General features: G+C 34.8%; 1 protein-coding gene across 1 annotated transcript in view; it reads left to right on the top strand.

Moving 5' to 3' along the window:
* Positions 1 to 7,978, top strand: part of LOC117119109 (excitatory amino acid transporter 3-like) — a 20,231-nt gene extending 12,253 nt beyond the window's left edge. Inside the window, exons 2-6 of the mRNA XM_033263923.1 lie at positions 2,370 to 2,412; positions 4,319 to 5,505; positions 6,323 to 6,556; positions 6,893 to 7,222; positions 7,423 to 7,978. Of these exons, the coding sequence (XP_033119814.1) occupies positions 2,370 to 2,412; positions 4,319 to 5,505; positions 6,323 to 6,556; positions 6,893 to 7,222; positions 7,423 to 7,606 (1,978 nt within the window). The 3' untranslated portion in view covers positions 7,607 to 7,978. The remainder of the gene's footprint in view (positions 1 to 2,369; positions 2,413 to 4,318; positions 5,506 to 6,322; positions 6,557 to 6,892; positions 7,223 to 7,422) is intronic.
* Positions 7,979 to 17,379: the final 9,401 nt, after the last annotated feature.

The following is a 17,379-nucleotide window of genomic DNA, read 5'->3' on the forward strand; positions in this document are numbered from 1 at the left end:
CATTACGCATTTACCTTGAATTATATCAGGGAGGGAGTTCACATAGATATTGAAAAGTAAAGGCCTTAGTATTGAACCTGTCTCTTATACACATCTTGGGTGGTCAGAAAGATATAATTAGTTTTCTGTTTTGATCAAAGTTTTGAAATTTTTCATTTAATTCTATTTTAATTTGGTTTGGAAGTTCGTTCCAAGCCTTAGTTGCACGGTATAAGAATGTTCTCTTGCCTTGAGTGAGTTTCCATTTTATCTCCATCAAGGTGTTGTTATATTTATTCCTAGTGCACTGAGAGTGGCTATTTTGATTAAAAAATGAATTTGTTACATAGGTAGGATGGGGCAATTCCTTTCAGGCACTTGAAAGTGAGTAAAAATAGGTGTTCCTTCCACCTATCATTTAACCTATTCCATCCTAAATCATCCATTAAATCCTTGATGACTGAAAGAATAATTTTTCCTAACCTATTCTGGAGAATTTGGAGTTCATTTAAAAGATTAGTTGTAGTGAATGCAACTACAATAATGAAATAAAGGCATTACAAGTGCATATTCTAACATTTTAGTTGTGTTGAAAGGTAGGAACTATTTGACACGGCGAATGACACCAATTCTTTTAGAAACTTTTGAAGAAATATTTTCCATATGTGTAGCCCAAGTTAAATTGGAGTCAAAGTACACGCCAAGATGTTTAAAACAATCTACTTTTTCAATGTTAATGTTCCCATGGATAAGAGAAATATTAGAAAATTTAGGAAGCGCATGGGATGTTCCAAATATCATAAATTTAGTTTTTGTATATTTAAAGTCAATTTATTTTTATTGAACCACTGACTAATATAATTAAGGTTTGCTTGAAGTTCATTTTGAAGTTCAGTGGGATTAGAGGAGCTGCAGAGAATTGTTGTGTCATCTGCGTACATTACGCATTTACCTTTAATTATATCAGGGAGGGAGTTCACATAGATATTGAAAAGTAAAGGCCCTAGTATTGAACCCTGGGATATTCCAATATCAATGTCCATAGCATCTGAGCGTGTTGAGTTGATTTGGACTATTTGTGATCTACAAGATAAATAAGATTTAAACCATTTTAAAGACATAGAATAAAGACCAAATTGGTGCAACTTGTTAATGAGTAGTTGGTGATTCACCGTGTCAAAAGCGTTTTTTTAGTCAACAAATATAGCAGCAGTCACTCTACCTTCATTAATATTATCTAAAATGTAATCGGAAACATCAATAAATGTTGTAGCAGTAGAATGGTTTTTACATAAACCTGATTGAGCATTGTTTAAAAAGTTATTAGTCATAAGATAACCATGCAATTGTTCATAAACAGCTCTTTCAATGATTTTACTGATTAACGGCAATACTTTAAATGGCAATAACCTCATTTACGACGAAAATCACCAAACATCCATTCATCGTATCTTACGGATGATAACATATGATGACAGTAGCTTCATAAATACTTTTACAATGATATGGAGATAATAATAATAATAATAATAATAATAATAATAATAATAATAACAATTGTTAATTTATATTGCGCATAATGTCAAATACCTTTATGCGCTTTACAGCATGGTGTGGCAAAAATTATTAAAATTTCAACAACAAAAATAATGACTAACAATAATGAATAACAACAATAAAAAATAAGTATATAATGTTAATAAATAAATAATTTGAAAATACAGAATTGTATTTACTTTAAAAAAAAAATTGTTAAATATTTATTTCCTTAGTCGTATTTCCTTACTTACCTTTTATTCTTTTTTTTTCATTCCTTTTTTTATTTTCTTTCTTTGAGATCATCAATATTTACTGACTCTTACCTTTTAATCATACGAAGGGTTTTTGTTTTGTTTTGTTGCAGGGTGGTTAACAATAACAATTTTTTAGACCTAAACAAAGGTGTATGTGATTCACAACACTTTAAAAAATTCAACCTTATGTGTACATTACTGAAACTATAAATATAATGTAAAAAGTATGTCAGATTTATAATGACGTAGGGTTAAGGTTTTAAAATCTGTGGGGAAATACATTAAATTAAATCACTGAATTTCTCATTAAAATAACTATGCAATGAGATTATCCAGTCGATTCAATTAACACTAATTTACAAACTTCGTACTGTGTAGTAAAACAAGTCTTTACTTTCTGCCTGTTAGTTCAAATGCATGCACAAATAATGCAAAAACAATGTTATTTATGCCTCTGATTTGGCTAAAAACATTGTTTTGTAAGTTTTAATATCGAATGCTAGCTTTAATCAAATTCAACTAGAGTATTAGCCTAACAAAACCACATTTCATGTATGAATAAATGCATTAACTACTGATATTTTACTTGTTTTATAGGAGCATGTTCCCGTCAAACTTGGTAGAAGCCACTTTCAGATCTGTGAGTTATTCTATTTACTGGTATCTTTATAATGACAAAATGGATGGTGAATATAAGAGTTACCTGTTACTGTAAAATGCCCTTTTATAGATTCATAGTTTTGAAAAACAAAAACAAAAAAAAATTATAAAAAATGGCTTGGTTATTTCTTGATATTCATTCACTTTTATTTCAGATTTTCTTTTAAATCAAATTGTTGATGATTTATTTATTTGGTACAAACACCTCACACCAAACCCAAAGGCAATACTGCGAGTTTACAGAGCAACAATCATGAAAACACGAAATCATGAAAACAATAATCACAAAAACTCCTACGAATTACAGAAACGTTCAGGGAAGACGTACATCATAAGGGAAATGCGAACACATTTCGCCTCCATTCAATGATTGTTCCATACACGAAAATCAAAACGTTATTGGCTAATAATATATTCTTATCATTTTGCTAAATTACTATTACAGTAAGTTTAGCTAGATTAAACCATGAGTTGGTACCTGGTGGGTCAAATGCAAATGCACTGAACATGCAATAATAGCATAAGTCCTCCAGGCAGAATTGAATTTAATTTATCTGATTTCTCTGTATATAACATAAAATCGATAGTAAAACAAGTTATTTAAAACAAATAAAAACACTATAAATTATACAAGATACAATAAGAGAAAACCTGGATAACCCATTAAACTGTAAAGTTTGTTTCCGACAAGGTCCACAACAAACATATTAAAACAGGTAAGGAATGTCAAAAATAAGCATTAACAATTTTTAACAGTATTTTAAATAGAACAATCAATTATATTTTTTAAATACTTTTAAAAGGCAAGAACGAATTAATGAAAAACAATTAACGGTCTGATTAACAAAAAGAAACAATTTACGTTTTAATAATACTGTAGGTCTTTAAAAATGTTAAAAGTGATATTTAGTTGGAGCTGTGTGGCGCGTTGCTTAATATTTAATAAGCGAAGTGATTTAAAATCTGATTTTAAAATAGGATAATAGGGACCTTGTTTAAAATAAACCTAATAACTTTAGCACCCCTACTAGGGATGGATACGTGCGCCTAACAAAATGACATTATTATTATTATTATTATTATTATTATTATTATTATTATTATTATTATTATTATTATTATTATTATTATGTTGTGCACTCTTTGAAGTTTAGTACAATTTAAACTCGTTAAACCATTACACCAAAAAGAAATGCAATATTCAATAATGCTAAAAACCAATGATGAACAGATTATTATGATTTTTTGGTGTTTTTGTGAAGAGTTTATGCTTGACGATACTTAAACTTTAAGCGTATACATTTTAACTTTTTAAAGAAGGTTTTCGACGATTACTTCGTTGTTTAAATAACAGTAAATTTCAACTCCCATGTAAGTGACAGACTGTAGTTTGTATATTTTGACCTAAACATGAAATTTTGAAATTTTTAACATTATTAAGCATTTTATTCAAACCGCAAAGAATTAATTCTGTATTTCCCATATGCAGAGAAAGATTGTTATCGACAAGCCATTCGTTTCAATTGTTAATGTTTCTAGTTAAGACTGTTTCACCCGCGTAGGATCATGATCTGAATAATAAAGTGCTCTATCATTATCATATTGGATTAAACTGCAATGAGGCAGGCAAATCATTTATATAACACACAAAGAATACTACCTTGGGGTATCCCATATGATATATCATTATGTTCAGAGAACGATACTTTTTGCACCATATTTGCAAGGTAAGATTTAAACCATGTTATTGATTTAACGCCCAGGGGATCCAATAAGTGAATAATATTAGGAAGCGCATTATAGAAGTCTGTGCAGGCAAAATGCGCCAAAATATATAAGCATGAATATTATCAATATGTTAATCCATATCTCTTGGTTATTTCAAGTACAAAACTGATGTTCAAGAAGAACCAATAGAAGTATTAAGCTCTGAAGATCTCTCAAACGTGATGCTCAATTCTGGTGTTTCTATTGCATCTTCACTCGTCGCCATCAATGGCAGTTTGTTAATTCTTGGCAACAAGATGGTACTGTTCAATAGCAGTCGTCTGTCTAATTCTGAAGTAAAAAGTGATATGGCACTATTTCTACAAGAGGTCGACTCGAGTTTAGTGATGATAGACAACGTTCAGAAAGACCTGTCCCCATCAACAACCGCACTGAAGTTACTAATTAGCCATACGTCAGCAAAGAGTTCATTGCTGCAGATTCAGGTAGATAGACTGACAACTGATCCTGTGAGCGAGTCTGAGATGGATATGCTGAGCAATGAAACAACTAGCTTATCAACGATGTTGACATCAACTACGTGCGAGATGGTTAGATTGGTTGGCATGTCGGCTGCCTCTGCAGAAACCGTGGAAGAAGCTGCTCTTGCTATGAGTTCAGCACTCAGTGGAATCAACCAAATGTTTTTTATGATCGACTACAACAAGATCAACCAGATCATGATAGATATGAATGATCTCAGTGGAGAGTTGATTGACGCTATCAGAAAAAGCGATACAAACTCCTCCTTCGTTGAAATAAATTCAATCATGACTATCATGATGAATATGACGGTGACGTCAATGCACATCCTAGACATCAAGAGCACTCTAAACCTAAATGACATAACAATGAGTCTAATGCGCATGACTGTAGATGTACTGTATTCAATGGACACAAAAAAATTGAACAGTTATGAGATCGTGACAGAGATGAATTACATTTTAAAGAGAATGAACACCATTATGGTTGAACTTTCAACACTTAGCGCTGCACCTTTAACCGGTGATTTAGATGAGCTTAACCAAATCGCATCTCTTGCAAAAGAGATTCATAAACTTTCCGAGATGATGGCAATAATCGTAACTACTGGAATGGATTATGTCATTTTCCACCGCTCTAACGCCACAGTAACAACTGTTTATGTAGGTGTTATGTCTGACAGTATAAACGTCTTAGGGATAGTGGTCTTTGCCATTGCATTTGGTGTATCTGTTGCACGTGTTGGAGAAGATGGACGTGTGGTTATACAGTTTTTCAGTGCCACGAATGAAGCAATTATGAAATTAGTGACGGTGATTATGTGGTATGTTACCATGTTAACAACAATCACACAGAGTATAACTCTGGACTTTTAAATAAACAATTTACTGTGTTTTATTTGGTCAAACATCAGTTCTGTATTCCATGTGAAGCGCCTGCAAATTGATCCTCTAAAAAATGCCTTTATGTCGGCAGAAAAAGTAAATCCAGAAACATGGATGATGCAGATTGTTTTTAAACAATAATCCAATGAGACTGTCACTGACAGTCAGCAGATTGGCATTGCATTGAGCACAGATGGATTCGTTGTCAAATCATCGCAGTGTGCGCCAGGCTTTATAACGAACCTCTTGTGGCACGACACATGGAATCAGTGTATGATTATTATCATCAACTGGAGAAGCACACCTTACCGGTGACAGCGTTTTTTTATGCTTTTGCTTCTCTTCGACTTTTATGTATTTGTTTAGATTCTGTATATTGTTTTTTGTTGCAGAATTAAGAAATTAAAAAAAAATGAAAATCGTCACTCACATCGTCAACAACCTCTTGTCGCCATCACCATCACCATAATATGATATTATAATTATCACATAATCTTATCGTAATCATCACCATCATCATCAACTCATCATTGTAGTGAATTTACTATTTTGTCATGTTAATCCCTTTAAATCTTTTACTCTTTCTTCCAATGAACATCTACACTCTCATCGTGTCGTCATCACCATCACCATGATATAATTATCACATTACCATTATCGTCATCATCACCATCATCATCAACTCATCATTATTGTCATTATACTATTTTGCCATTTTAATCACCTTTACTCTTTCACTTTTATTTCCAACTTTAGGTATGCTCCAATTGGCATCTTTTTCTTAATAACAGGAAGTATGATTGAAGTTAAAGACTGGGAAGAGATGTTCACAAAACTTGCAGCATACATAGCAACAGTTGTAACTGGCCTAGCCATACACGGATTCATAATTCTACCTCTATTGTACTTTGCATTCACACGGAAAAATCCTTACAGATTCCTTATAAACGTTTCTTCAGCTTTTGTAACAGCTCTCGGAACAGCATCAAGGTAACGTTCTTTGCTTAAAATCTGATGAAAACCTTTGCGTAATTAATGTGCATTTGTAAGTAACTGCACTTATATATATATCAAAAAAAGAGAAACAAATTTGTCCATATAAAAAAAATTAATTCCTGTCGAGCCACCAGGGCTCAGAGGGCTGGGGTTTACCCCCAGTTTCTGTAGTGTGAAGCAAAGAAGAGTGTAATACTCCCCCTGGGTGGGACACTAGTTCATCGTAGCTTACTCCCAGCAATTTTCTGTTACCCACTTATACAACTGGGTAGACTGAAGCAATGTGATCTATATATATCCACATAAAATATTGTTACTCTTTTTACACAGTTCTGCAACGTTGCCTGTAACAATACGATGTCTCGAAGACAAGAACAGCATCAACAAACAAATAACTCGCTTCATGCTTCCCATTGGCGCAACCGTCAATATGGACGGTACGGCGCTGTATGAGGCAGTTGCTGCAATTTTCATCGCACAAATGAATGGTATTCCACTAAATGTTGGACAAGTAATCACCATCAGTCTGACGTCTACGTTTACCAGTATTGGAGCTGCCGGGATTCCTGATGCCGGTTTGGTGACCATGGTGACTGTTCTCACAGCTGTTAACCTACCGACCAACGGCATTGCTCTGATTTTGGCTGTTGATTTCATTGTGTAAGTATGGTTTAGTCCATTTACTTTATGTAAGGGATTTGGATTAGTCTTTGGCATTGTTATAGTGCTACCTGTAGTTCTGTATGGCCCCGTATTTTTACATCAGAGATCAGTTGTATTGAAACACTGTTAATGAAGTTTTGAAAATTGAAATCTTTAACAATAATTACATTCATTATTCACAAATATTAATTACTCAGGGATCGTCTTCGAACAGTGGTCAATGTTGAGGGCGATTCAATTGGTGCAGGAATTGTTGACCACTTGACACAAGCCAATGAAAGCTCTGCAGTACATAGCAATAAAGATTTTGAGGAGATTGAACTACAAACAGGTGATGAAGTCAATGAAAGTGCAGTCCATCACGTATTGCTCTCGCAATAATAAGGAGAGCAATTGTGCCGGTGACAAGGGGAAACAGTCGGAAGTCGCGTTGGCCGTTTTGAGATACATTATAGGCCAAAACAATAGCACAGGTCAATATTTTCACAAATCGAGTTTTCAACAGAATCATGTAGACTGTTTAAATATTATATAATTGAATTCACGCAACAGTTTTTTTAAATTATTATTATTATTTATCTTAAGATGCCCAAAATCATTTTAGAGAGCCGCTTTAACCAGGAAGTATGAAAAATTACATTTTGTTTACATTATAAAACACTCGCGAAATCATCCTTATTACCCACCACGTTTTAAAGCCAGTCATATCGTGTTTAATATCATTATAAAGCTAATTATATAAGCTCGACTATGGTTGGTAGACTTTATTTTCACTAATTAAAACCAGGTTCTTTCATATATACAAACCCAAGTTCTCCTTGACACTGACTATGAGAACGGCCCGCTGATTAGTTGATTTGATAATTTCGTAATTTTATTACTCATTGCGCATGCTCTGTGGAAGCTTGAACACTTCCTCTTTTTTCATAAAATTTCGGTTTAATAATAATTCAAATTTAAATATAACAGCAAGTATAGCTTAAAATTATTATTGAATGTGTTTTTTGAACGAATTACATTGAACTATTGAGTTAACTATACGAAAAAAAAGAACGTCTTTCTGTTGGATGTGTTCTCATAACCATATAGAGTACTACATACGGTTATGAGAGCACATATGCAACAGAAATGTGTTCTCATAACCATATAGAGTACTACAGTATTACGTCACGATACCGCGTGATACTACTCTGTTGCTATCGTTGCAAAAGGAGTTCAACCGGGTGCCATTTTCTGCACTGACAAACCATTGATCCCAATTTCTAACGTAATTATTAAAGATGATTGTATCTTACTTTTTCTTTGTAAATTTTAATTGATGATCAAATGTGTGACCGATAACTAATATAATGCGAGCATTTGTTTTTAGTACATTTTGATGGTAAAATATTACATTTTAAAATGCCTATTCCAGAAAGCCTATGAAGTCATTTAGGCGTATAGATAGGTAACCAACGTCTATTGACGACAGAGAACGCCACCTGGCGTTGTGACGACACGACTGTGTCTTATAGATATATGGTACTCTATAACATTTCTGATATTCTATATAGCGCCCTCTTTTGTTATTACGCACCAAATGTCTTACAAGTACCATCTTTGTTATGCGCGGGAGGCAAATTTTTTTATCGTAGGTAAGTTGAGCCAAAAATAAAGAATTATTCATTTAGAATGGCTGCAGGCAATACTAGCGCATGCGCAATCTGTTTTCGCTGGGCTTGCTCGCTGTAGCTTTTTCACGTCACAGTGAACGAAAGTTGGATTATCGCTCCATGGGATTCACTCTGTGTGGGGTGGTGATGTTTGCTGTAATACCTCCGTGGTTTATGCTGTAATAAATACTAAGCAAACTTACATTAGAATACAATAAACAACAGGACAAATAAATGGGGCCTAGCATAGGCCATATTGTATACTACATCTAGCTTGGTCCTGCTCTGCCTCCCTAGCCTATTACACTACACTATGTCAACAGAGTATTTAGTACAGCATTTTTTGAAGGCCAAAGCAATCTAAACTTATTATTATTCTTATGATATGTATTAATTTGTTTTTAAAATATTGTGTAGTCTAATGATTACATTAATGTTTTAAAAAAAAGTTATTATTCATATACAAAAAAATAAAGGATCACCAGGCATGGAACACGTCGCGGGCGGCTACGGGTACAGTCACCTAATTCAAAATGAAAAAAAATACAGAACAAAACTAAATAGAGTCTGTAACTCCCTTTCTGGGTGCTCCCATTGTCATGAGTCTGGCCTTTCTGGCACCCAGCCTTCACACATTGTCATATATACTGTGCAATTGTTACTATTTGATGTTCCAAAATAATTCGTTATAAAGTTTGAATTGATACTTATGTATTTTTGCATACAGTACTTTGTTTCCTGATGATGACATAATTAATGTCGAAATATTGAATCCCAACACGATGGCGTGTATTTCAATACTTGGAGTATGTATTATACTTTCGTAATTTATTGTAGGGTCAGCATTTTAGTTGATTTTATGTTAGCGTAGTGCTGAACTATAGATTTCTAAACTTTATTTTCGTCATTGATTAAATGACAATATCATGCAATGCAGTGTAAGCGTTTTCGTTTTTGAGCGGTGTGTCTGTTTATATAAAACCATCTCTTTATTGAGGCACGATAAAGGAAGAGACATGTAAGCAGTTATCACAAGCCTGTTTTGTTTTTTTGTTTTTTTGTTTTTTTTTGGTTGCGGTCGGTTAAGACTGCAGCAAAGTATACTGTAGTAGGTTTCAACGAAGCCAGATTGCGCATGCGCTAGTAATGCCTGCAGCCGCTCTAATAAATAATTCATACATTTTTGCTTAACTTACCTACGATAAAGAAATTCGCGCACAGCATGTTTTAACTTTGATAAGGTCACTTGGTGACATGAGTGCGAATATTTTTTTTCTTTGGATTGATGTACGACGACTTGATATTATACACGTGTGATTGAATAAAGTTATAGTTGACTATTGATAACTGTGTATGATTCAGTGTGTTTCTGAAAACATCCGTCATTCTAGAAAACAACCCAACAGAAAATATGAACGTAACAGGTTATGGGCCCAGGCGTGATTCGGATCAGTTCCGAGCAGTGTTAGGCCTAGGCATAGTCTAGCTAGTAGTTCCATTTAAACTGTAATATTTTACAATTCATTTTTTTTATAAATATGATCATCACTAATAATCCTTATTACGACCTGGACATTTAAAATAATAAACAACAGTGTTCCTATATTCCTTAGGGGTTTGATCTTTAGTAGATATAAAATGAGAGACATTTTTTGTACTGCCATAATGTTATGAATTTTCCTCCTTAACTAAGTGTTTCTTTACTTTGTTTAAGCATCTACGTAAAATGGATTCACCTGCCTTTCCTAGGTAATGCAATCAAATCCAAAAGCTATCATCAGTGAGTCTATGTATACATTTAGGTTCATTTAATTTATTGAGTACATGGTTAACAACTTTTAAAGGGTACCCATTCCATGACATAAATTTTAAAATGTTAGAAAGTACTGATTGAAGTTTATCGGGAGTACACAGTTTGTAGGCTCTTAAAACTAAACTACGAATTCAAGAAATCTTATGGTTCCAAGGGGCAAAGTTATCATTATGGATATATTGACCTGTATGTGTATTTTTACGATATATAGTCATGCTTCCTAATAATAGCAACATTGTAATACATTACAGTATAATTATAAAAATAATATTAAGACTAATGATAATAATATTAATGATTATAATATTTATATTAATAATACGTTAATAGCAATGATAACAATAATATACAAATATTACACTAATAATAAAATAATAATAATAATAATAACAATAATAATAATAATTATTATTATTATAGTAATAATTAAAAGAGTGGTAATAGATGTAATTTTAGTATGAAAAAAGGGTATCTGTGCTTAACAAATATTTGGCCTATACAATAACAATAATATAATACATATAATCATAGTTACCAACCGTCTCGCCTCGTGAGGGACGGTCCTGCATTTCAAAGTGATTTTGGATGAAGCACGCATTTTGCAGAAACACATGCGTGATCCTAAATTTGTCACGCATTTAAGTCTATGCGTGATAACGATTTATCACAAATTCAGGGGAAAATGTATTTAAAATTTTAAGAAATTGGTTGTATTAAAACTATAAAAAGTGGTGCAGTAACTTGAGTCATTAGAGATTACAGTATTTCCTTGAAGGCCCTACTAATTTCAATAACAAGTTACAAAAAATTGATTAGTAAGGTCTACATATTAGTGTAGGTCTACATAGTTCGGGTGCTTAAATTAAACATAGGCCTACATTGAATCTCAAAATTGGATTTATTAATAAAGCCAATTAAAATTTTTAATTAAAATATTTTTGCTTGTGTACCTGTATCAACAAACAATCCCTGAAACCGTTTTAAAACATAATAAATGTAAACTAGGCCTATAATTTCATTTAATGGGGCCCCGACAGTTCAGTGGCGGATCTAAGGGCGGGGGGAGGTGGGGAGAGAGTAGGGTGGCTAGCCACCCCCCTTCGGTGACATCGAACAAAAAAATACAGTCACTCGTCTTGCGTGTGCGTGCTTCTCATGTATACAGTACATGTTACATGTCTATAGGCTACTCCATATCGTAAAACATACAACTTCTATTTTAAGCTTAACTTCTTTTCAGATGTAATCCAAGAGCGTCTAGCCGTGTACTAATTCCAAAAAATCTCAAATGGAAGGGGATGCCTTTCCCTAAACCCATGATCAAGGAGGGACAGGGGGACACGTCCCCAAATACTGTTAAGGTGGCGGGGATGGTCCCTCACTTTTCGTCCACAATGTAATAATTTCATAAGTCAAGAAGATGCCTGAAAATTGTTGAAATGAACTGCATAAATGACACAATTTTTTAAGGAAAGTTTGCATACAACCGGTACTCTATCTCTGCCCACAAACATCTGAATTACATATAATACACGACTCTTGTGCGCGTGCCTTTATTGTAATTTAAGAAGTATGAGAAAAGTGTGTAAAAATACTATAATAATTAGATTGTTTTTCGGCACATGGTAAAGTAAATTAAATATACATCAAAGACAATTGAGTTTTATTTTCAGTGGAACATCACAGCGAATTATTTGATCGATGATGATGAGTGTCATTTCCCGTAATCTAGAGGTAGGCTATTTCCCCAAATGTCCCCACCTCAGCCCTTGTGTGGACTAATGGCTTTAAAGTAGGTAGGCCTATTAAATTAAGTACCTCAAAGACAATGTTTTTAATATTTATTTTCTATAGTACATCACACATATTAATTGGTTGCCGAAATTAGCTGGTAAAACATGAGAAATTTGTTGGCGCTTCATTTTTACCATATAGGCCTAAAGGTGATGTGATGACGATATTTTTACTATAATTTTACTATATAAAAGTGTCATTTCCGGTCATCTAGAGCTACATTTCCTAAAATGTTCCCACCTCAGGGTGTGGGCTCACGAAAGGTCCCCCTCACCTTTCGAAACAAATCTGTGCCCTAGTCAAAACCAACGATGCTGCAGTTTTTTGTTTATGTTGCGGTTTGTCTTGCGAACCGCAATTGATCGATGTCGCGCGTGAAACAAGGGTGCTCTATTTTGATTTACCGACAGTGGTTTGGAAATGTTTTGGCCTGTCATATTCCTTATCATGTTTTTGTACGTTTCTCTGTATATATGATATTCTCTGTATAAATATACATTACATAGAGTACATAGGCCTACTGTAGGCCTATACCAGTTTCGAAAGTTGGCCTATGTAATCTACGTTGGTTTTGTCATAAAATTATGTGAAAGATTTCATCAGTCTTGGACCATTCTATGTTCTCCGACAACGGAGTTAACAGCTCTGAGCGCGGGGCCCACACCTTGACACCCTGGACCCCGACCGAGACCCTACGGGGCCCAGGCTCCCAGTGTCTGTTTGTTAGCTCCGCACTCAAACTTAACGTACCGTAACCTCTTAATTCAGTAAAACTAGCTATAGAATGCATTGCATATTATTTGCAAGCTCTTCAAGCACTTTAATAACTGTGGTACGAAGTTTGTTGGAAATTATCAGCTCCTGTGATAGGAGATGGATCCTTTATAAACAATATGTTATCTGTAGGAATAGAGATGTAAAGGACGAAAGGATTTTAGGTCCCTAACAACACCCAGATGAATAAAAATTTTAATGGAATAGAAATCCATTTATAAGGTGCTCCAAATTCTAATTTGTCAGAGCTTCCGGGACTTCGCTAACCCCCGCAGGGTACTAGCCACCCCCCCCCCCCAAACCTAAGTTTCATTTTTACGTTTCACTCGCAAAATGCACCTCCAAGCCTGGCTTGTTAGGGCCCCCAATAACAATCAGCACCAGGGCTCCACAAACTCCGTGGTAAACAGTTATATTAATGAAACGAACAAAATATAACTGTTTTATATTAAAGAAATGTTTAGAGCCTATAAAGTGCTAAATAAAGGTGCAAATCTATTTTAATACAGAAAGAGATTGTGGGTTCCTGATCACGGAAATGGAAACTATTTAACAAGCTCAAACATAAAATATTGTATAACATTACTGGAAAAGAATTACATATACATGGAGAATTATCAATGATAACGCATGTTCAAGGTGTATCGTTGTTGAAGATGATGCACATATTTTTATTAATATACAAAAGCATACGATTTATGGAATTATAATAATAATTTTAGCATAAATAAATGGTATTGAAGAGCATTTTGAAAATATTGTCCTTAGTACAGAAAAGGTTTGCATTGACCATCTGTTTGCATTAGGAACGTTTTGTATTTAAAAAGTAAACGTCCTAAAGCAGCCAAACAAATAAAGTTGCCAAGGGGCCAGGGGGCCATTGGCCCACCCACTTTTTCTACTGGGGTCTGGCCCCCACTTTTGTGATCCCAGCACCAGTGACAAACATTTTACGAACGCTGCATTATTATTATTATTATTATTATTATTATTATTATTATTATTATTATTATTATTATTATTATTATTATTATTATTACGCTCTAGTTTTCTTCAAGCTAACTACGAAGAAGTATAATAAGTGTAACTGATTAGCTAAGGATAAACCTTCAAACTAGCGTAATATAACCACATTTAAACTCCATCTAAACGAAAACAATAAGATACATAATTAAGTCATTTTTTAAGTAAAGTTCTCTGAAGGTTAAATACAGAATTTACAGTACACTGTAATTAATGTGTTATAGGTTGCAAAAAATGTATTGATTAAAAAAAATCTTTCGAATAAAATTAGGAATTATTCACTTGTAAAACAAAATGATAGGCTATGTCAAGTGTTATATTGAACAGTGGCAGATTCAAGGGGGAGTCCAGTGTTATATTGAACAGTGGCAGATTCAAGGGGGAACCCAGACAGGCCGGGCTCGGAGCCTTCCAACAGTACGGTACTAGGCAATATAGGGCTAGGCTATACCTGATCGTGAGTGACAGGCGTACACGTTACGTTCACCATCCTTGTATCTAGGCCTACTGAATCCATGTCAAACTGTTGATAGTTAAAATATTGATACTCTAGATTTACTGTTTGATTGGTATTTTTAAATAGAATATAGCGCTCGAGCATATTTGCAAAATATTAAACAATCGTCGCGATGTAGGCCTACCTAGGCCTAGTCCTCATTTACTTTTTCTGTATAACATTTAGGAAGGGGAACCCAGGCAGCACGGGCCCCCAACCTCCTATTTTTTTTTTCAAAATTATAATATAAATGGAGAAAACAAACAAAATTGTATTCAACTTTTAATCTGAGAGTGCCATTTCCGGCCATAGGTGCTATAATCATATTTTTTCTTATCTCAGCCCCAATAGTTGTGAAGCTGAGGATTCTATTTGTGCAAGACCATCCCACTGGGTCCTGGGTCCCCTCTATTTCGACTTACTGAACCTGCCACAGTTGGAGTATCATTTCGGGCTACTATAGAAGTAGCCCGAAATATAGTAGTATATACTACTATAAATATAGTAGTACTATAGAAGTAATTTTTATCCATCGGGGGAAAAGCGAAGGTTTAATCTGGGGATACCCATATCAAGGATAACCCCCATATGATAAATAATTCATTTAAATCGTGGAAGTAATCTCGACTTTGACTTTGTTCGGAAATCTGTAGTGCAGATGGGGAGGGGTGGGGGGTGGCTAAATTGTAAATTTTTTTTTAATGGAGATATAAGGAAAATTATATTCAAATTTTAAGCCTGAGAGTGTAATTTCCGGCCATCTAGAGGTGCCATAATCACATATTTTCTTTACCTCAGCCCCAACCATCGCGGGGCTGCGGTGGTATAGATTCTCCTTCTGCTGAAGTAGGCCTACCCAGTGGCGGATTTAAGGGGACACAGCTACCCACCCCCCACCTCAAATTGTTCAATAAAAAAAGTGTAGATGAAAAGATAATTATATTCAAATTTTATGTCTGGAAGTGCAATTTTCGGCCATCTAGAGGTGCCACAATCACAAAATGTTCTTACCTCAGCCCCAACAATGGTAGGGCTGAGGTAGTGTGGATCTTCTATCTGTGAAAGGCCCTTCTAATTCGAAGTAGGCCTACCCAGTGGCGGATTTAAGGGGACACAGCTACCCCCCCCCCCCCCACCTTCAAATTGTTCAATAAAAAAGTGTAGATAGGCCTATAAAGATAATTATATTCAAATTTATGTCTGAAAGTGCAATTTTCGGCCATCTAGAGGTGCCATAATCACAAAATGTTTTTACCTCATCCCCAACCATGGTGGCGCTGAGGTACATCTTCTATTTGTGAAAGTTCCCTACCTGGGCCCTTCTAATTCGAATTCCTGGATCCGCCACTGGAAATTACAACAAATATGAAGTCATATTACAGTACTTTGATGCCTATAAAATAACTTAAAAAATTCACCAAACTTCATAAAATATCAGAAGCTTCCAAAGTGCTTCGCCCCCCCCCCGCCTAGATGCTCGCTTCGCTCGCGTACTGGACCTTATGAAATGCTTCCTCCCCCCCCCCACTTTCAAAAACGTTCTGCCGCCCCGTTGGAAGTTACACTTCAATTTACGAGCTTTTTATGACAGAAACAATTTTAGAAAATACTTGAAGAGAAAACTTGTTAAAAATGTTAAATCAACAATCTCTTTTACAATAGAGTATACTGATATTTCTTCACTACAGTACTTTTATACAGTCATTTGCATTATGATGGACTGCATAGACGTAGATCCCGGGGGGGGGGGAGGATGGGGATATATCACCCCCCAATATTTGACAAGGGGGAATGGTCCATTGTATCATCCCCCCCCCAATATTTTGACTATGTATGGGATTAAATTGAGCTTTACACACTTCAAAAGACTGTCACAGAAATAATTTGCACTGTCTTATGCGCTTACAAAGATGAAAATTAGCATAATGTATTAATGTTGATAACAAAATTATTTTATCTGGTACCAATCTCCCTAAATGTGCAATTAATAGAGGAAATTGGTCTACCGTAACAAGAAATGCGCTCAAAGAATTTGAGAATTTTAGGCACTTTCAGGGGATGCATTTGTCAATGGGTGGGGAAAGATTTTCCGAAGATGAATATTTTCCCCTTATGTCCCCTGGTGTTTTTAATTCTAATTTCGTTGGAATTGATCAAAACTCCCTAAAATGTGAAATTTTTAGAGGAAATTGGCCCATGTTAACGAGAAATGCGCGCGCGCGAAATTTGAGGTTTTTAGGCACATCAGGGGATGGAAAGGGCATTTATAAAGGGGTGGGGAAGATTTGTCAAAGATAGATATTTTCCCCTTGTCCCCCAGTGGTTACGCCATCGGGCAGCATAGATCAAAGGAGTTATGACAGTTTTTGAAGTGGAGAAGGGGTTGCAGGTTGTTGTGAGTCTGGTCATTATGATATCTTCATTTTTATTCTTGTTTTTATTTTTCTCTTCTCTTTTTTTTTTCTTTCCTTTTCTTTTTTTCTTCATTCTCTTTTCTTCTTCTTTCTCTTTCTCTCCCTCTTTTCTCTTATTACCCAGACCGGTACGACGGCTTGTTCAGCCCGGTAAAAGCCGTCAGGGGAGGGGCAGTTTTCCCCCTGCC

This window comes from Anneissia japonica, unplaced genomic scaffold, assembly GCF_011630105.1.
Source record: "Anneissia japonica isolate Jap-2015-1 unplaced genomic scaffold, ASM1163010v1 scaffold1792_len1028045_cov167, whole genome shotgun sequence".
Lineage (NCBI taxonomy): Eukaryota > Metazoa > Echinodermata > Crinoidea > Comatulida > Comatulidae > Anneissia > Anneissia japonica.